The sequence below is a fragment of the Phoenix dactylifera genome, chromosome 1 (genome assembly GCF_051530095.1).
Source record: "Phoenix dactylifera cultivar Ajwa chromosome 1, Ajwa_hap1_PhDact_Kaust_v1.1, whole genome shotgun sequence".
NCBI classification, from domain to species: Eukaryota; Viridiplantae; Streptophyta; class Magnoliopsida; order Arecales; family Arecaceae; genus Phoenix; species Phoenix dactylifera.
Genome location: NC_143190.1, coordinates 49,245,029 through 49,266,443, shown reverse-complemented (window position 1 = coordinate 49,266,443; position 21,415 = coordinate 49,245,029). Strand labels below are relative to the sequence as shown.

The following is a 21,415-nucleotide window of genomic DNA, read 5'->3' as shown; positions in this document are numbered from 1 at the left end:
AATAAAGAGGGAAAAAATGAAGGGAGGAAAGAAAGAAAGGAAAGAAGAAGAAAAAGGAAAGAGAGAAAAGAATGGAAAGGAAAGAAAGGAAGGAAAGATAGAAGAAGGAAAAAGAAAGAAAGGAAAGAAGAGAGATAAAAAGAAGAAAAAAGAAATAATGGAACGAAGGAAGAAAGAAGAAATAGAAAGAAAAGAAATAAAAAAGAAAGGAAAGAAAGAAGAAAAAATAAACAAAAAAAATGAAATAATTAGAAAGAATCACCAAACTTGTCCACCTTATATTTTGCCAAATGCAAGATTTAGTAGGCATGTTGTTCCAACAAATGTTTTGTTATTCTGACCTAACCAAGATGTTGAATTGGTTTTGAGTGGTTTTGTCTTCCTAAGGTCCTTTTGGATGAGCTGTTCATAAGAATTTTTGTCATGGTCGCATTATTGGTAACTGTACGATTATTTTTCCTATGACATATTGATTTAGTGCAAAAGTTCGCTTTCTTCAAAACTTTTTTTTTAAAAAAAAAATACATGCTGTCTGTTTTGTTCTAATGAATAGAATGCTTGACACTATGTAGCTTCCAAATTGGCACGTTCTATGCTTTGCTCTGTTTCATCATCTGTTTGGCAGCTAAATTTGGCCTAGTGATTAGAAAAATACAAGCCATTCATGCTGTTTAGACTGAGTATAGGTTTCTAATGTCATTGATAAGTGCTAGCATGTCTTGAAACTTATCTTTCTTATCTAGTGCTACTTGCTATTATTTTCTCTATGTTCCTTAATCTATTTCCTGATAATCTTAATTTATGTTAAAGCACTTTGTTTGTATTGGCATTTTGCTTCCAAGATCAAAGTTGCAAATATTGTCTGTAATCAAGATACAGATGCATATAGACATATGCACGCGCACATGTATAAATGAAGTCAGTTGTTTTTATCAAAATATCAGACAAACTGAACTGAATTTTCCCAAAACAAGCCATTATGGATCCAAGAGAAGTTGCTATTTAAGCATGCCATTTGGGTTTGGTAGGTCACCTTAATGCAAACTTTTATGCCTTGTATCCACCTGAAAACTGCTGAGCTCCTTTCTGACTCTCTGATGTATTCCATTCTGTGTCATGCAACAACAACCCATTGATTGTTTATATTCTACACATACTTGATCTGCAATTTTGATGACTGGCCTTATTGGCTGTTCACTTGGTACATATTTACAACTGCTACTCAAGGAGACAAATGCACACAACTGAAAAGCAGAATTTTCTGTAAGCTAGTTGACTAGAGCTGCAGAAGGACATGGGCATCAATTATAACTATTCATTGCTGAAAACTTAATTTAATCTGTTTGCTATAAATTGTACTCTGTAGATAATATGCTTCCATCCCTTCATGTTCTGGTTCGGTTCCCAAAGAACTGTAAAGCCCTAGCTTGAGTTTTGAATCAGCCCTGCGGACATGTCCTAACTTGAATCTTGACATATGTATTTCGATCTGGTGCATACTTTGGTGCTTTTTGTTATGTGGATATGCGGGCTTTTTGTTCGTCGACATTGCAATATTTTATTACACTGCTTCTTGTGTCGAAATTAGGTTAAAAAAGGGTCAATGCCTTTTGGCCTTATCCATTATTGGAAGATGCAATCTTCGTAAGTTCCCCATCTCAGATTCTCTGTCTCGAACAGGGCTTACAAATAGTGACTTAGCAACATGTGGGCTTGGAGCTATTCAGGTAACAATCATATCTTCTTGATTCAGAAGTATAGTATATAGTATATGATTTTCTCCAAAGTATAATTTATGATTCCTATAGTGTCATGTATATGTTTACGGGTACTGAATTCTGTTCAGGTTGTTGTCAAAGGATGCAAAAATTGTTTAACTGGATGCAGGTTTCCGCTGCTGGAATGACTATCAGTCTTATCATTGTTTCTGTCGCATTTTATCTGTAGGTAAGCTATGTTGCCGTTTCACAGATCATGTTCTTTTGGTTCTACTTTATATGAGACTTCATAGCGGCATATATTGTGTCCTCTTTTTTTTGCAACTTGGAAGATGAAATTGTTTCCTCATATTATCTATATTCTGCTAAAACAGGGTGTTATTTCTGAAGATTCTGGTTTTTATTTTATGCTGAGTGTTCTCTCATTGGTTGGTCTTGTGGTATGTTGTTATATGTCAGACATGGATTTTCTTCAGTAATGTCTAGAAATAATGATCTTTTTGGTCATTTACGCCATTTTTGTTCCTTCAGGCTTTTGTAATTTCCTTCTCTCTTGGATTTGGAGCCAATCCATGGATCATAATGTCTGAGGTATGGAAATTAATCCTTCTTGGTAGTCTACCATGTAAAAATAAAGTTAACTATGAATGATTTTATTTGTCTTATAAAAGTATCATCTGTGGATAAAATAATAACCTGCAGAGAATCATGATAGTGATTTATTTTTCATTTTGTCGCTACCTTCTAGAGACAAGGAATGCAGTTTGGCTTCCCATCCATTTTTATTGCAAATGTAATGCCTTTTAATTGTCAAAAACATAATTCACATGGGGTACAATTATATAATAATTTGTCCTCTTGTTTTGATCATGTTACAGCTTATTGCTTTTTCACTCATAGGAGATAAGCACTTGTCGAAATTTTGGGCTTTGCTAGTCCATGCAACTTGCCAGATATATAGTTTTCCAGCCAGTTACCAGTAAAATGCCCATTTTAAGCTGTTTGATTTTCTTAATCTCATTAGTTCTTATATAGTATTAAATAATTTCTTGTGTCATGAAACATATAATTTAATTAATTATATCACCTAGTCTATTATTAACTCATATATGCTTATTATTATGCTTGCCTATGCTTAATTAAATCTTAAGTGACCAGCTCAACTCTTAGATCAGCTAACCTTCATTCTTTTGAATTGTTAGGACCCTTGAAAGGGAAACTACTTTCCCTTCTTCTTTCTGTTCATTTGGTACATGACTCATTCCTTTATTCCTCATCTACATCTCTTATTTACTACTTTCATTTTCTCTTTTCGTTTCTAGTTTCTTCTCTTTTTGCTCTTTCCCCCTTGGGATTAACTTTTCATCTCTCTCTCTTGCCCCATCTTCGCCTTCCCCCTCCCCCTTCCTCTCTCCCTCACTCCCCTCTTTCATTGTGTCTTGTTTAGATGAAGCTACGCTGTTCTCTTTTCTCTTTCTCATCCTGCATTTGTTTTCTATTTCTTTACACTATTATTCTCTTTCATTTTGCTTCTTCCATTTTTTTTCAAAAAATCTGGTTCATATTCATACGACTCCTCATTTTTTATGGACCATGATGAACCTTCTTTTTCCAATTTTGCACCAAGTAATTGCTCAAATTGCCCAGGAAGTTAGTCTCAAAAAACTTGGCACCACTTGGTCATCTTGAAAATATTATGTACAGCCTCCAATCTAGGAAAGTATGATTCCATGCAAATAATGAGATGAGGAAGATGTTGTTAGCAATCCTGTCATCAAGTTATAACAAAAATGATGCCATTGTTAATGAGCTTCAGCAAGTCACATATGTAAAAAATCATTTAGCACAATCCTGAATACTACTTTTACGATGAAGTTTTGAAGATGAACAATGCATTGATGCAATCACTGATTGATTTTTTTGGAGCAAATGCAAACAGTATTGTACTCAAGATTCAACAGATTACATGGAATGAGTATCGGCTACCTGGTTGATGAAAGCAGATATGAGGAATCAGCTCTCTTTTTTTAATCTAAGGGAAGGTCACCTTGATACACCAGTTGTTGATTTTAGAAAAGAATCTTTTTCTGACCGTCTGGTTGATGACAGTGTGCTTCTGTATAATAATTCTAGCATGGCATTTTTAAGGTTAATAGTAGATTATGTATTGTTTAATTTCTTGTTTAATTTCTTTTATTTGTCCGTATGACTTTGTTCACTACTTACATTATTGGCTCTATGGTCCTTCATTTATAAGGATTATTGTTTAGAGATTCTATGTAGCCATATAGTGGTTGGATTCGAAAGCCCTAGAATCAACTATAATCAAATTATAGAGTGATTGACATCCTTTCATGCACGACTTTATGGAGCTCTTATTTCTCCTATTTCTTTTACTTTCAGTCCTTAATCCCAGTCATTTAAGAGTTGCCACTTGTCTCCTTAGAAGGATCTTCTTTTCTTGGTTGTGTAAAGCCCTTGCTTCCAAAGCAGAAGGATGTTCTTTCTTCTTTAGTAATTTATATTACATTATAAGGCCGTTAGTTCTCATGTAATATTCACTTGGATTCAGTATTAATTTAAGAGCTTCTGTCACCTTCTTCCATGGTGGTAACTTATATATTTCAAGACACATAAGATCTTTGTACATGGTGATAACTTTCATCTAATTATCCTTTTTATTCATATACTAATAATTATTCTGTTTCTTGGTTTCATGTTTTTTTTTACCTGTATTATTTGTAGGCCTTCCAAAACCTTTTTATTTGATATTCTTATTAATACGTAAAGTAAACCTATTCTCAAGAAAAGAGAACCTATTTCTTCACTTTCTAGTTCATTCTGTACCAAAGCTCGAACCGGTTCCAGAATTTAAGCTAACTTGATATTTGTTTGTCCCTGTTTGAGCCCTCATCAAAACTTAATCTGCCATGCTTTTGTACTCTGACCATGGAGTAGGCTTCAATATAGAATTTTTGCTTCTAGTTTTGCAGTTCAATTTAGATTTGATTGTAGATCTGATTTGAACTTCTAGAATCAACTAGTTTACTTGCCCTACCGCTATGAAACCATAGGATTTTCATTCCTACTCAAATCCTGTGCCGGTTCTGTCATCAGGCAAAGTACGCTATCTTACCTACTCCTTTTACTACTCTCCCCGAATCCACCATGATTACTTTTTTAGCCAGGGTATGCATTTCTCTTTTCTGTTTAAAAATGACCTTGTAAAGCAGAAAAGAGAAGAGATTAGCATGTTATGAAGCCAAGGAGTGGTTGGAATGCCTGTTTCTATTACTCATTCATAACTGGAAAAGATGAGATTCCATGTAACTGCAAAGATAGAAAATTTTCAAGAGTAGCCTAATTATGAACCAACATACTGGTTACTACTTTTCAGTGCAGCAAGTTTATTAGCTTGACTATTTGATGTATGAAAATATTAAAAATAAAAAATGAAATTATTTAGAAAGAAGAAGAAAGGGAGAAGCATAGAGAAAACATGGGACTTTCAAGCTGAAAATTATACATAGAGTTCTCAAGAAAAAGACAAAAGAAATTTATATAAGCCTACAAGATCTTTTGTCTGAACCTGTTTTATATAATTGAGATTACTTTGCTAGTTATTCATGAGAAATTGAGAAAATATTTGTTCAAAGCTCTCTGAGCCGCAAGCCTGACTGGGGCCAGCATGACCTAGCTTTAGAATGCTGGTGCAAAATTTTGTTTATGCATCGTAATTTTTGTGCTGCCATGAATTTTATTTGAAACAATAAATTCTATTTTGGATGCTCATAATTGCTTGCTATTTTGCCATTGCAGATACTTCCTGATGATATCAAGGTTCTTGCCGGTAGAGTTGCACCACTTGCCAATTGGTTGTCATCCTGGGCAATTACAATGTCTGCTAATTTGCTTTTAACTTGGAGCAGTCGAGGTTGATCTCTCTCTCTCTCTCTCTCTCTCTCTCTCTCACACACACACACACACACAGAGCTTGCGCATGCATGTCTGTGGACGTACGTACGTGTGTCCACTTTGCTGATAGCAATCTAATAAGTTATAATTCATCTTCACCAGGGACATTCACCCTCTACGCGGCTGTGAGTGCCTTCAGTATACTTTCTGTGATCCTATGGGTGCCTGAGACCAAGGGGAGAATTCTAGAGGAAATTCAATGTTCTTTCAGATGAATTCTGTGGATGTCGTTCGAGAGTGGGATATCCGGGTGGCCATGAATAAATTCTCCATTCAATATCATGATTCCTTGAGATGTATTTGTTGGAAACTATATCCTGGAGTTGGTTAATGAATGCAAAAATAAATTTATAAAACATTTCAACATCAAATAAGAGGATATTTTTGAGTGTGAAGATATTGCTCTAAGAACAAATCCGGGTCCCCTCCGGCAAGTCTGAAAAGAGATCGTTTGCAAGGTTCAACTAATCCGGTTTAGCCTGAAGCCTTCTATCACGAGCATGATCTTGTAGAGATCTAACTTAATAGACTCCTTTAGTTGCTCAAAGGAAAGAGGAAGAAATTGAGCAGAAAAAAGATTAAATTTAATAAAAAATAAAAAAACCCAGCGGAGCTTTTTAATTTTATTGGCTTGGTATATATATTGTGCATGCCCTATCTTGCCCCATGCATGGCATGGCCATCCAGACCTAGCTAAGACGATCATACATGTAGATGCCAACCCATCATCTCCAATGCCTCAATGGGTTTTGAACCATCGGGCATTAATAAATACAAGTATACTTATGTTTATAGGACTATTAAGAATGGCTTTTAAAAATTAAGCTTTTTTAAAAAAAAATATCAAAAATTTATTTGAAAATCAAACTTCTTTAAAAAGGAAACAAAAAAGAATCCAATAGAATCCAGGTCATGTCTTGTTGCGCCGGCAGAGATCTACGTCAAATTTTTGAGCCGGGTGGCTGCGCCAAATTTTTGAGCCCTTAGGGTGTAACTTTGCTTGCAGTGGAAAAGGGTTGAAATTAAGATGTCTTCATACTTTATTCAATTTCCAGAGGATTAGTCAAATAAAATGTAATGCAAGTTCACAATCTTGAAATGGAACATAAAAATATTGTGAATCTGATCACTCTTGGGCATGGACAAGGGCAAGGAATTGCTTGAGGCAGCGATTATAAACACAGGGCCTCTCCAGGTGAACAAGGTGGCCAGCTTTCCTTATGGCGTGCAGCGTCGCCTTCTCCCCCAGTTGCCTGTATCCAAAGAAAGCCACTTTGTTTAAAAAAGATGAATGATTGAATAATTGAAAAGGGGAATAAAAGTGTTGAGAAAATGTGCCTCGAAACTCGAAACGACCGCAAATTGAATTCGGCTCAAGTTTGCTTGAAAAAATTCTGTGCCAACTGAATGGAGTCGACCCCTAGCATCTAGGAGTCGACTCATGTGAAGCTTGAGTCGACCCCAGGGATGAGAGGGTCGACTCACATCTGCCACAGTGAAGAAACAGAGAGAAGTTTTTTGGGTTGCCTGCAGGAGTCGACTCCAGCCCTGCAGGAGTCGACTCCAGCCCTGCAGGAGTCGACTCCAGCTCAGGAAGACAGAGCGTGCCAGTTTCGGTGTTGATACTTGGAGTCGACCCGAGGATGTCCGAGTCGACTCGAACTTATCAGGAGTCGACCCCTGAAAGTGAAGAGTCGACTCCTGATCACGGGATTGATTGAAACGATGGCAAGATGGGTTTTTTGACTTAGGGTTTTCGTAGGGAAGTTTCCTTATGTGTTGAAAACCTATAAATAGGGTTTTTTGGTGAACCCTAGGTGATGATGAGAGCGGCTGTAGTGAGTTTCTTTTGGAGTCCTATCTCTCTTGTAAGCCCTAGGTGTGCAATCTCCAACAGGAAGAGAGATCATTGTAACCCTTGCTGAATATATTGAATCTGTGCGTGTGGCCTCCGTGGACGTAACCCGTATTGGGGTGAACCACGTAAAATTGTTGTCTTTGTGATTGTTTGATTTTATTCTCTACTTCTTCTTCTTCTCGATTCGTCTTTCCGCAGTTTGGATCCAGGAAAGGGAATAGTACGATCGAAGGGTGAGTGCTTTCAAGCCTCGCAACAACTGGTATCAGAGCAACGTTCCCTGTGTTCCAATGGCTGACGAAGGAAGATTGAGGATAGAGAAATTCAACGGACAGAACTTTGGTGTGTGGAAGATGCAGATGGAAGATTACTTGCTCTCAAAGGATCTGGATCTACCACTGGGCGGAGAAGAAGCGAAGCCGACAGACATGCCGTCGGAGAAGTGGGAGCGTCTTGATAAGAAGGCGCTCGCCGCTATCCGTTTGTCCTTGGCATCGGAGATCCTCGTCAATATATCCAAAGTAAAGACTGCAAAAGATTTGATAGACACACTGGCTTCCATGTATGATGAGCCAACAGGAGCGAACAAGGTATTCCTGATTCGACGATTATTCACTTTGAAGATGAGAGACAGTGGGAGTGTTCATTCACATCTGAGTGAATTCAATACCCTATGTGCCCAATTGGAATCTGTGAAGATCACGTTCACTGATGAGGTGAAGGCGTGGGCTCTTCTAGGTCAGATGCCTGAAAGTTGGGAAGGCTTTATCACGGCTGTTAGTAATTCTTCGGGAAAGACTACAGCGAGGTTTGATGAAGTGGTAGCTCTTATTCTGAGTGAAGAGGCTCGAAGGAAAACCCTGGATCCATCAGCAAGTTCATCTGGGAACGCGCTGGCCTTTGAAGAACGTGGAAGGACTTCAAAGAAGGGAGATAGAAATAGGGGTGGACGATCCAAGTCTAGAAACAAGTCTAGACCTCTTGGAAAGTGCTGGAATTGTGGGCAGAAGGGTCACTTGAGAAAAGACTGCAAAGTGTCGAAGAACAATGGTGGTTCTGACACTAAAGCAAGTGCTAATTTAGCCGAAACTGCAAGTGAAGATGATGCCCTGATACTTTCCTGTGATATTCATCTGGAGTCGTGGATAGTCGACTCAGGTGCCTCGTTCCATGCTACTGGGAACAAGGCAATCATCTCAAACTATGTTGCAGGTGATCATGGCAAGGTGTATCTTGGTGATGGAAATAGTTGCAACATCATAGGAAAGGGAGATGCTCAGATAAAGACATCAAGTGGGATGACTTTAACTCTGAAAGATGTGCGACATGTACCCAAACTAGCTCGAAATCTGATTTCGGTAAGTCAGTTGTCGGATTTGGGGTTTGTGACTACCTTCAATGATGATGCTTGGAAGATCACTAAGGGAGCCTTGGTGATTGCTCGAGGTGTAAGGTCAGGAACACTATACATGACAGCTAATACTGATTCCACCGTCAGTGCTGCAAATCCGACTGTTGATGCAAGGACATGGCACATGAGACTCGGCCACATGAGTCAGAAAGGGATGAAGGTGATGATGTCCAAAAGAAAATTGGGAGACCTGAAATCTGTGGATTTGGAATTCTGTGAAGATTGTGTACTGTCAAAACAGAAGAAGGTCAGTTTTTCAAAAGGAGGTAGTACCAAGAAAAATTCTAAGTTGGAACTCGTACATACTGACGTATGGGGACCAACTCAAGTGGCTTCTCATGGAGGAGCAAGGTACTATGTCACGTTCATCGACGACGCTACCCGAAAGCTATGGGTCTACTTCTTGAAGCACAAATCCGATGTATTTGAGAAGTTCAAGAGGTGGAAGGCTTTAGTGGAGAATGAGACAGGTCAGAGATTGAAGTGTCTCAAGTCTGACAATGGGGGCGAATACTGCAGTAATGAGTTTGAGGCTTATTGTGCCTCAGCTGGAATTCGAAGACTAAAGACGGTTCCAGGAACGCCACAGCAAAATGGTATTGCAGAACGCATGAACCGCACCATCAATGAGCGGGCACGATGCATGAGGCTTCATGCAGGGTTGCCGAAGATTTTTTGGACGGAAGCGGTCAGTACAGCAGTGTATCTGATCAACAGAGGGCCTTCAGTTGCATTGGAGCTTGGACTGCCGGAGGAAGCATGGACTGGGAAAGAGGTGAAACTATCTCACTTGCGTACTTTTGGTTGCATCTCTTACGTGCTCGATACTGCAGACAATCGAACCAAGCTGGATGCAAAGTCAAAGAAGTGCACATTCATTGGGTACGGTGGTGATGATTTTGGATACCGACTCTGGGATGCGACAGATCGGAAAGTCATCAGGAGCAGAAATATTGTATTCAATGAAGAGGTTCTGTACAAGGACCTGCAGCAACAGACGAGCCAAGGCGTCAAAGCTGTAAAATCGGAATATGCAGAGCTGGATGATGAAACAATGTCTCGAGACGATGAAGAAGTTGCTGAGCCAGTGGGAGAAGCACAGCAAGAAGAAGAACCTCCAGCTGATATCCCGATTGCTTTACGCAAGTGTAAAAGAAATAGAATAACTCCGTCTAGGTATGCTGACTCCCTACAATACCTGTTGCTTACAGATGGTGGTGAGCCAGAAAGCTACAAGGAGGCTTTGCAGGTTGAAGCCAGTGACAAGTGGAAGCTTGCCATGGATGATGAAATGGATTCCCTATCATCCAACAGGACGTGGGACTTGGTTCCACTTCCGAAGGGGAAGAGAGCTTTGCACAACAAGTGGGTATACAGACTAAAGCTTGAACCAGATGGTTCTGAGAGGTTCAAAGCGAGACTTGTTGTCAAGGGTTTTCAGCAGAAGGAGGGCATTGATTTTGACGAGATCTTTTCTCCAGTTGTGAAGATGTCTACTATCCGGATGGTGTTGAGTATAGTGGCAGCCAAGGACTTACATCTTGAGCAGCTTGACATCAAGACTGCATTTTTACATGGCGACCTTGAAGAGGAAATCTACATGAAGCAGCCAGAAGGATATGTAGTGAAGGGGAAGAAAGATTGGGTGTGCCGACTTCAGAAAAGTTTGTACGGGTTGAAACAAGCACCTCGTCAGTGGTACTTAAAGTTTGATCAGTTTATGCTGAAGAATAAGTTTCAGAGGTGTAATGGTGATCATTGCTGCTACTTTAAGGGATTGAAAAGCTCATATATCATTCTACTTCTGTATGTAGATGATATGTTGGTGGCAAGTGCCAACATGGGAGAGATTGTGAAACTGAAGAAACAATTATCCTAGGAGTTTTCAATGAAGGACTTGGGTGAAGCCAAGAAAGTCCTTGGGATGCGTATCAGCAGGGACAGGAAGCTTAAAACATTGAAGTTGTCTCAAGCAGAGTACATTGATAAGGTGCTGAAGCGGTTCAATATGGACGGGGCTAAAGCTGTGAGTACTCCGCTGGGCGCACACTTCAAGTTATCTAAGCAGGAGTGTCCGACTACGCAGGATGATCGAGATGAGATGAAGTATGTACCCTACTCATCAGTGGTCGGAAGCCTTATGTATGCCATGGTTTGCACGAGACCGGATATTGCCCATGCAGTGGGAGTGGTGAGCAGATACATGAGCGATCCAGGCCAGGAGCATTGGAGAGCTGTGAAGTGGATATTGCGGTATCTGAAAGGAACCAGAGACTTAGGACTATGCTATGGTGGTCCTGATGTTTGCCTACATGGTTTCGTGGATTCTGACATGGCTGGAGACATTGATGGCAGAAAGAGTACTACTGGGTATGTGTTCACGCTGGGAAGTGCTGCAGTTTCATGGGTCTCGAAACTGCAGAAGATTGTAGCATTGTCTACGACCGAGGCCGAATACGTTGCTCTTACTGAAGCGAGCAAGGAGATGGTTTGGGTACAAGGTTTGATGAAAGAGCTTGGCATGGAGCAAGGCGATGCAAAGTTGTATAGTGACAGCCAGAGTGCTATACATTTGGCAAAGAATGCTGCTTTTCACTCAAGGACCAAACACATTGATATCAGATATCACTTTATTCGGTCACTCCTCGAAGAAGATCTTTTTCGGCTAGAGAAGATACATACAATGGACAACCCAGCAGATATGTTGACAAAGGTGGTTACTCTTGAGAAGTTGCACATATGTGCATCTTCGGTTGGTCTTCACAGCTACAAGTGAAGACAGAGGTTCACACACATAGAGGATGATTTGGAGATCATGTTGCCGATGGGGTTACGGTTATTTCAGGCTTGTTTCTCGGCAAGTGGGAGATTGTTGAGAAAATGTGCCTCGAAACTCGAAACGACCGCAAATTGAATTCGGCTCAAGTTTGCTTGAAAAAATTCTGTGCCAACTGAATGGAGTCGACCCCTAGCATCTAGGAGTCGACTCATGTGAAGCTTGAGTCGACCCCAGGGATGAGAGGGTCGACTCGCATCTGCCACAGTGAAGAAACAGAGAGCAGTTTTTTGGGTTGCCTGCAGGAGTCGACTCCAGTCCTGCAGGAGTCGACTCCAGCCCTGCAGGAGTCGACTCCAGCCCTGCAGGAGTCGACTCCAGCTCAGGAAGACAGAGCGTGCCAGTTTCGGTGCTGATACTTGGAGTCGACCCGAGGATGTCCGAGTCGACTCGAACTTATCAGGAGTCGACCCCTGAAAGTGAAGAGTCGACTCCTGATCACGGGATTGATTGAAACGATGGCAAGATGGGTTTTTTGACTTAGGGTTTTCGTAGGGAAGTTTCCTTATGTGTTGAAAACCTATAAATAGGGTTTTTTGGTGAACCCTAGGTGATGATGAGAGCGGCTGTAGTGAGTTTCTTTTGGAGTCCTATCTCTCTTGTAAGCCCTAGGTGTGCAATCTCCAACAGGAAGAGAGATCATTGTAACCCTTGCTGAATATATTGAATCTGTGCGTGTGGCCTCCGTGGACGTAACCCGTATTGGGGTGAACCACGTAAAATTGTTGTCTTTGTGATTGTTTGATTTTATTCTCTACTTCTTCTTCTTCTCGATTCGTCTTTCCGCAGTTTGGATCCAGGAAAGGGAATAGTACGATCGAAGGGTGAGTGCTTTCAAGCCTCGCAACAAAAAGAGCTTGTGCAAAACTTTGGGCACTTACTATGGGTTTTTGTAATTGATTCTGTTTTCTGTTTTTGTTTTTGCCGAAATACACAGGAACAAGAATGAATTAGACTTCGAAATTGTTTGCCAACCCTTTAGGATGTTTGGCAGCAAAGTGTCGTCGTTTTAAAAAAATATGAAAATAAAAACAGGAAATAGGAGAAATTTTGTGCAAATGCTTTCTTCAATATCAACCTCTATGCGGTATTCACTAAACCTGTAGAGGCACAAAAACAACAAGGTGGCTTTGAACCTGTTACAGTGTCATCTACTACTCTACTAATAGGAAGTGAATTCTTTTAGCTGATACCTCTGGGAGTGGGTTGTGAAATCTATGGTACATGTTATGTATGCCATTTTCTCATGGATGTTATTGGGAAAAATTTGGAAATCTGCTTAAAGAATCGGAAACATGGAAGTATGAGTATGGCTGGAAGTGGGCCGGGCCATGTTCTTATTCGAACCCGGCCCAAATTTTTTTCGAGCTTTGGACCGGGCTTAGGCCTGAAAATTTTGGATAATTCTGACTTGAGCCCAATTGAGCCAGCCCAAATTACACGTTTAGGCCAAAAATAGGTCCAACCTGAACTCTATTAAAATTTAATATCTCATAATATTGCTTCACAAGTAAACAAGCTAGTTAAAAATTAGGATGTTCTCTATAACACAAATAAATGATACATGATATATTATTCTCAGTTAAACTTATTTTAATTTATCATTTACTTCCTCATTATTCTCTCTAAATAGCAACATACAAAAATAAATTAATTTGGGCTTAAATTCGGGCCTCGATTCGGATCTTATTCGAGCATGGACCGGGCTCGGGCCAGGCTAATGACATATCTGAGTCTGACCTAAAAAATAAATGGGCTCTATATTTAATTCCAAACTCGATCTAAATTTTTTCAGGCCTAACCCAAAGTCCGACCGGAGCCCATTTCTAGCCCTGAATATGAGAGATGGCGTATAAATAAAGTTGCAAGGCAATTAAAAAGTAAAACTAGCAAGAAGATCAATATCATATATTAATTTTGAATTATATTGAATTTGTCTTTGAATAATGTGAGGAAGAAAAGAAATAAGTTTATCTAATTTTAGAAGCTTCTAGAATCTTACATAATAGCAAGTGAGTTGCTAGCCAAACTAGATAGCATTATTAAGATTGTAGCTCATCCACGACTTATCACCTAGCCCTTCACAGGAAATAAATCAAGCGGCCCCTTTCCTTTCTAAACCACGAAAATTGTCACCTTCTGTTATCATGTCCAATTGTCAATTATTAGATCATATTATTATATTATAAAAATATCATATATTATTCCAATATATTATATCAACATATAGCATAATAATATAAACTAATACGAAATGCATTGTTATATTATGAATTCATATAATCGTATAACATTGTATTATGTCATATTTAGTATATCATCAATATAATAATCTAATACAATATTATTATAATTTGATATTAATATTTCTTGTCAAATGGTTCAAGAACAAAAAATATTATCAGGACAAACTTGTCCGTTTCATTAAAAATTTATCCTTTTTTTTTTTGAAGTTTTGGCGGTATCCGAACTTGACAACGTCAGCTCAAGCAACTATTATAGAATATAACAGCTTTTTAGCCCAACTAAGAGCCTATTAAGATAATCTAGTAAGATTAGACTGAAGTTGTGCTAGATTTGTAGTTTGGACCCTCCATTTCAACGTAGCTCTAACAACCAAACACCTCATAACCTAAATCTTAGAAGAAAAAAAAAAAGATCTTCATGATTTATTTATTTTTTTTCTCCTGTGACCTAACAGGCCTCCAGGTTGGAATTAGGTTGGAATTTGGGCAGATTTTTAGAATTTGAGCTTTTATTACTGTAGGATTTTCAGATCAAACTCGTAGAAACATCTAAATAAGTCCTAAATTTACATTTTTATCCTACTTTGAGTATGTCATTCTCTTCTTTTTTTTTTTTTTTTTTTTTTTTTTTTTTTTTTTTGGAGAGAAGACTCTAAACGTGCTTTTCCAAGATAATGGGGGAAAAGTAAAGTCAAAAATTCCGATTCCCTTATCAAACTAGGCCTACGTCACACACAATTAATGGACGGAACAAATAAAAATACGGGAAGAATAAAAATGGAAACAGAGCAGGTGCCGGGATGGAGACGGGGAGCAGCATCACTTACTCCTTCGCATTCCTCGCAAGATCCATGTTAAATATGTTGTCCTTCTCTCCCCACAGTAAAAGTATCCTCTGCAATCAAAAACCAAATAGGTTATAAGGATTAGTCCCTCTTCAACTCGAAAAAGAGGAAAAAAAACTGAAATATTATTTCTTAAAGTTACAGCTTTCAACTAGTTGTGCAACTCAAACTCTAATTAGTATATGAGATGATTGCTTTTAATAAAAAAAATTTTAGAAAAATATCTTGTTCCCTACACCCAATTAGTATGTAAGATGATTGATTTTAAGGGAAATTTTTTAACCATTTTTTGAAAATCTAACAAAATCTTATACCAGCTACCATGTATCCAAATTATGGAATTTTTCCGCAACTTGAGTCGGTAGAAGATTTGTTATCTCTTTTTTATATATTTACCTGTCAATATATATACTAAAATGTTTCCTGTAATCTACAGCATCTAGCCCGTAATAATTTCTACAAATAACATAATTTTGTTTGCAAAGTAATTCTTCTATCACCTCATGGGATAGGTTCCCAAACATTTAACGGTCCGAGTTTGTGCACTACCCTAAAAAAAAAAAAAAAAATTGGAAAGAAGAAAATAATAACTCTGAAGAAAAAAAGAAGAAGAAGAAACTGACACCTCATGTAGCCTTTTAAAAAACAAACACTTGGCTGGTCACCGACTTATCCGAGTTCAGCCACCTGCCAGCCCAAATTCTGGGTATTTTTTCCCCAGTTGACACATAATTCCCATGTACGATTAATTTCTGAGCGGTGACCATTTTACAATATTTTATTTTCTTGTACGCAGCCTATCTTGTTTTTACACTGGTTTTGTACGCGGATCAAGTAATAATAATAATAATAATAATAAAACAATCATAAAATACCAAGGTAACGGGACCTCAATTTCCTGAGAAGTGAAAACGATTCTCACCGTACACCCAGTGTCGCATCAAATTACTTAAGAGGAATAATTAATAATATGACAACATCTTATATATGCAACCTTAATTACGTTAGGTGGCATATATGCAACGAAAAAGACTCAGCAAATTGAATAGAAACTTGGACCAGGACGTCCAAGTCCGAAGATAAACATCACAATAACCTATACCTGAGACAAGACTGGGACCTTTGCATCTTTATTGCTGTTCAGCAACCCCTCCAGCAACTCTTTCCTCTCCTTCCTATTGTTGAACATCACCTGTCCACCATCAAAACCACTCCTTTTACTCAACCAGAATTCCAATTCCCTTCCCTTCTCTCGGGCGTCACAAGTCATGATAACAGTAATTGATCATATGAACCGAATAACGTGACAAGCGGGACATACCTTAAGGTAGTCCTTGTGGAGTCTGTCTGGGAACCACAACTTCTTGTGGGTGGCCACCGAGAGGAGGGCCTTGAGGCCCTTGACGGACTCCGGGAGGAGTAACTCGGCTGACGACGAGAAGCCGAGCCTGTTGAGTGTCTCGCCGCTGATCGAGTCGGTCATGGTGACGACCGAGCCCGACACGACGAGCGAATGCACTAGGTCCGGCCGCATCTCGGCCATCTTGAACGCCACCATTCCTCCATAGCTGAATCCAACCGCGGTGAATCTTTCCACCCCAAGCCGGCCGAGCGCTGCAAGGAGACACTGTGCTTGGAACTCCGGGGAGCGGTCTGCCGATCCTGTCGCCGACCCACCGAAGAAGAGCAGGTCCGGCACGTAGACGGCATACTGACTAGTTAGGGATCCGACCTGGAACTGCCATGTTACGATCCCCTCCGCCGCAAAGCCATGCACGAGCACCACTGCCGGCTTCTCTTTCTTCTCTCCCTTCTTCTTATCCTTCTTCTTGTCGCCATTAGTGTTAAAATGGCTTTCGTTGCTCCTTCCTTCCGGTACCACCACTTCTTTGCTGGGGTTCTTCTTCTTGTCATACTTCTCTTTTGGTACCCAGAAGCTCATGACCGTGCCGGGCTCGATCTCGACGGTCTGCTGTCGCAGGCCCGCCTTCTTCACAAGAAAGTGCAAGAGAGGCTTCTGTGCTTCAACCCAGTTCACCATCTCTCTCTCTCTCTCTCTCTCTCTTCTTTTCTCTGTGTTAACACTATTATATGATACAAGGCCCCCCACTCCAAGCTTTGTTACAGACTTCTGGGCTCTTTATATAATGAGGAAGTGCTGATAATTGAGTTGGATGACGGACGGATCTGAAAGAGAGGAAGGCGCTGGAGTCGGTAAGCAATTAAATGATGTGGTTGGTTGTTGTGAGCAGTTGTCTCTATATTTTCTCCCGTTCTGACCAGGTTGCATGGGCGGCGGGCCCGCCCAAATTTTGGGTACGTCGTTGTTTTATCTTCCCTCAGTCCTATGATCCATTATGGTCTATAAAATATTTCGAAGAAAAAGCGTGACATAGACAGCCTTGAGCAATTGTGGTATTACGAGTGCCACATTGATTTGGCTTGCACGCATTAGTATAGCTTGACTCCAAACTCTCGTTCTTCTCTTTTATCCTCGCCTTTGCTTTGTCTGGCGTCAGGGTGTATTCAGCGTGGCGTTGGATCAACTGCTCTGCCTACTTCACCAACCTCGCGACGAGCAACTGATGGAGCTTTGCGTGCGTAACATTCTTCCACATGGAAGTGGTTCGTTTTTGGGTCCACCAAACACGATGAGGGTGCCTGAAATCGGCATGGCGCCGGTGGAAGGTCGAGCAAATCCCAGCAAATCTTATGGTGGTGATAGCATTGGTAAAAGAAAATTGCTTTTGAGATTAAAAAAGTACGATATTCTCACATGCTTTAGTTGAACCCAAAATCAGGACCAAAAAAATACAGGTTACTGCAAAGTTGGGCAAGTGTGACATATATATAATCATATCTCTTTATGTTCGCAACAAAAGAAAAAAATATATATATGAAAAGATTATTTTTATGTTCCGAACTTATAATATCTAGACCATGTTGAGACAATGAGCAACATTACTATTGTGCCAACGCCGATCCGACTCAAAATTACTAACATAATGTAAATCTATTATTTAGATAGCAACCTTTTCTAATGATAAGCGCGACTTTAATCACTATTTAAAAACTCAACTACGTACTAGCTCAAGAATCGCCCAATCAAGATTCCTACTCGGATCACTCATTAGATTGCCTATATTCCAGTAAATGATTATATCAAGAATTTAATGGTTCAACTCGATAGCTTAGCCGAGTATTCGATTGGACTAGTAACCAACTCGATCAATCTTTTAGAATCATCCTTATAAAAATAGATCCAATTTATTTTACATGCACTTAAGATTACGTCCCCTTTATTTAATATTCTATAATTATATTTCTATCTCTAGACATTAGGTTGGTCAGGGCTATGATGGTCGGCACCGACAGTGGCAGAGATGACGAGTAGGGGAGTCTAGGCAGAGAGAGGAGAGAGGGGGTCTCCCTTGTGGTGGGGGGGAAGTGGGAAGACGAGGGAGCCGGGCAAGACTGCATAGCCACCATGGAGTGCTATGAGGATTAGAGACATCTTAGAGGGCTACTATGCTGCATCAGGTCAGCGACTCAACCTTGCCAAGTTTGCAGTCCACTTCAGCCCGAAGACCAAGCTAGCGCTCAGAGATTGCATCAGGAAGATCTTGAGGGTTGGAAAGCAAGCCGGTTACTGTAGGTACATGGGGGTGCCCATCATGGAGAGACTTCTATGGAGGGCTGATTATGGCAAGCTTGAGCAGAGCATCAGCAAGAGGCTCGAGGGGTGGCAGGCAAGTGCCTTTTTATGATGGATAAAGTGATGCTGAGTGACGTTGGTGAGATCAGTCCTTAGCTCTATTCTGGTGTATCTCTTGTCCAACACTCTTCTACCCAAGGTGTTATTATTGAGATTAGAACCGATATTCAGAGACTTCCTTTGGGGTATGTGGGACGGAAGGAGATGCATTCATCTCCTAGCTTGGGAGGTCCTCTGTCAGCCTCGAAGCAGTGGAAGATTGGGTATCTGCTTCCTTCTAATGAGGAGGGAGGCTCTTGCGGCTAGACATGTAGCCCGGTATCTGTTGAAACCTAAGGGACTAGGAGTACCTTGATGAGAGCCAAGTATGGAAACCGGACCAGAGATGCGGATTTTCGGGCTGATCAGCATACCTCCTTCATATGGCATGACATGTGCTCTCATACTCCAAGGGTGCTACCTCGGATCAGGTGGGTGATCGGTGACATTTAGTCAATCGATGTGCAGGAGGATACTTGGATCTCAGACCTGCCCTTGCGACTGTGGCCCACTATGGTTAGCATCGATAACTTGGGTCTTAGGGTGTGTGACTTCCTGAGCTATGGTTAGCATCCAACAATACTTCGGGGAGCAGCTGACAGAAAGGATCTTAGACTTGTTGATCCCAAGGGTGGATGGCCCAAACAGAAGCATCTGGGGCTCGACTTTCTAGTCCAAGGTAAAGGTCTCTAATCTTGGAGAGCTGTACGGGATCCTAGCACCATGATCAATTGATGACAGTTGTGTATGGAGGCTTCGCGTTCACCCACAGGTTGCCCTGTTCCTGTGGAAGGTAGCATGGGAAAGTCTGCTGACCAGGGATATGCTCTACAAAAGAGGAGTGAGTTTCTCCCCTGATTGTGATAGCTGCTTGGAGGAGGAGGAATCAGTGGAGCATGCTCTATTTGGATGCCCGAGGGCAGCTCTGGTATGGCGGCTGACAAGTGTGATCTATAAATTTTTGCAATCTCCAACCCTTGCCACGACTTTCCTTAAGTTTCTGAAGGAGTCTATGAGGAGATCTGCCGATTCGACCAGCAGCATCAGATGCACTTATATTGCTTATCGTATCTGGTTGAACAAAAATGCTAGAGCCTTCGAGAGCAGAGGGCAGAGCCTGAGGATTGTAGTGGACATGATGCTTATTTATGCAGTAGAGTATACCCATGCTGCGACCGTCGATAGAACTGGGATAGCAAGGGACACCTGGGGCTCCCATTCAGCTCTGATGGTGCCTCAGACAATATTTATCGCCTGGGAGCTCCAACTCCTAATCTTTCTGAAAGTTAATTTTGATAGTAGTATGATGGATGAGAAAAGAAGAGGTGGAGCTAGGTTTGTCATCAGAAGCCCTAACTCTAGCTTGATTGTGATAGGGGGTTATCGACTCTTTGATACTTCTGTCTCGAGGCGGAGATGAGGGCAGTTTAATAGGGCATCTCTTATGCTCGCCTTATTCTAGAGGCCGATCGAATTCAGCTTGAAGGAGATTCGGAGACTGTCATCCGGTAGATCCAAGGTCACGCTAGAACTGGTGTCGAGCACCCTCTTCTGCATGATATCCGTGGTCTTCTATAGGATTGTCTATATACTTATGTCACTCATGTCTACAAGGAGGCGAATAGAGTGGTTGATTGGGTGGCATCGTTTGCCACCCAACATTCTAGCAGTTCGCTTTGGCGCTTTCTTCTCTTTTATGATTTTGTTGGATGTACTCATATAGAATGGTATAAAATCTTCTGTGTTATAAAACAAAAAAAAAAAAGGCCTAACTCTACTATTTTTAGCTTGGATCTAGAAAATTTCAGACCAAGTCACTAAAACTTTGAGAGCATGAATGATCTTGTATTCAAGAGGCAATTTCTCTGGTTTTCTTTTCATCATTTTATGAACGCTTTACATGATATCATGTATTGACGCCACGAGCAAAACTTGAAAAGATTATGACCCTACTTGTGAGTACCTTTTTAACACTATTGAGACTTGTTACTTCTGTTATGTTACCCCGCACCATATGTGTTCCTACTAAAAGTTTCGCCCAATCCAGCTGCTTTACTTAACACTTCTAACACTACCGGACCTGTGACTTTTGTTAGCACACATATTAGGCTTCCACATATAGTTTTCATATTAGATGCGGATTAATATTATTATGACCATGTAATAATTTCCCTCAGATTGTTTCCAAGAGTTAGGTTGCATTTGATTGAAGGCTTGATCAACTTGATTTGTTCTTAATTAATTCTAATTTATTATGATAGGGACTCCAACCAATCCAAGCCACATGCAGCCTTATCTCAAAGCTTCTTGCTCACTACCACTCCTATTCAGCACATATTATATACAACTTCTAACTTGAGCTAAAGCTTTCCTCATATTCTAAACTCTTAACTTCCTTCTCAATTCGTGTGAGGACTCGTGTGGGCGTGTGTTTAGTCCCACATCGGTTATTTGCTGGATAGATCTTGGGTACTTATACAGGATCAAGGAACCCTAATAATACCTTCCGGCTAGCCATTTTGGATGAGGTTCTGGGTTGTTACAAATGATATTAGAGTGGACCCGGCCCATAACCTATGTGGACTAGGGGACACTGAAGCACGGATCCATTGGGGCTGACCACAGACTGATCGTGGTGCTTGTGATTAGATTTGAATGGATTTGAACCCTTAGCCTGACGAGAACGTCAGGGCTCGAAGGGGGGGAGTATGTGAGGACCCGTGTGGGCGTGTGTTTAGTCCCACATCGGTTATTTGCTGAGTAGATCTTGGG

At 40.5% G+C, this 21,415-nt stretch overlaps 2 protein-coding genes across 4 annotated transcripts; one reads left to right on the top strand and one right to left on the bottom strand.

Moving 5' to 3' along the window:
* Positions 1-6,709: 6,709 nt before the first annotated feature.
* On the bottom strand, positions 6,710-17,037 carry LOC103718381 (uncharacterized). 3 transcript variants are annotated; one of them, XM_008807173.6, is made up of 4 exons: positions 16,211-17,026; positions 15,992-16,081; positions 14,872-14,939; positions 6,710-6,946 (listed from the first exon to the last, which is right to left on the bottom strand). In XM_008807173.6, exons 1-4 carry the CDS (start codon positions 16,928-16,930, stop codon positions 6,820-6,822), a joined length of 1,005 nt encoding a protein of 334 aa, XP_008805395.2. In that variant the 5' UTR covers positions 16,931-17,026; the 3' UTR covers positions 6,710-6,819. The 3 variants fall into 3 exon arrangements, with proteins under 3 accessions (XP_008805395.2, XP_088561020.1, XP_088561024.1); XM_088704894.2 differs by lacking the exon at positions 6,710-6,946 and adding an exon at positions 9,170-12,707 and having other exon boundaries at positions 16,211-17,037; XM_088704898.2 differs by lacking the exon at positions 6,710-6,946 and having other exon boundaries at positions 14,641-14,939.
* Positions 17,038-18,386: 1,349 nt separating this feature from the next.
* Positions 18,387-20,063, top strand: LOC120110629 (uncharacterized). Its single transcript, XM_039126204.1, has 2 exons — positions 18,387-18,638; positions 19,416-20,063. Exons 1-2 carry the CDS (start codon positions 18,387-18,389, stop codon positions 20,061-20,063), a joined length of 900 nt encoding a protein of 299 aa, XP_038982132.1.
* The last annotated feature ends 1,352 nt before the right edge of the window (positions 20,064-21,415 follow it).

Coding starts and splice junctions, on each gene's coding strand:
- LOC103718381 (XM_088704894.2), bottom strand. CDS start 16,930: ATGGTGAACTGGGTTGAAGCACAGAAGCCTCTCTTGCACTTTCTTGTG. Junction 16,082..16,210: donor TCCACAAGGACTACCTTAAG/GTATGTCCCGCT, acceptor GATGGTGGACAG/GTGATGTTCAACAATAGGAA. Junction 14,940..15,991: donor AGGTCCCAGTCTTGTCTCAG/GTATAGGTTATT, acceptor TTTTGATTGCAG/AGGATACTTTTACTGTGGGG.
- LOC120110629 (XM_039126204.1), top strand. CDS start 18,387: ATGAGGATTAGAGACATCTTAGAGGGCTACTATGCTGCATCAGGTCAG. Junction 18,639..19,415: donor AGAGGCTCGAGGGGTGGCAG/GCAAGTGCCTTT, acceptor GTTCACCCACAG/GTTGCCCTGTTCCTGTGGAA.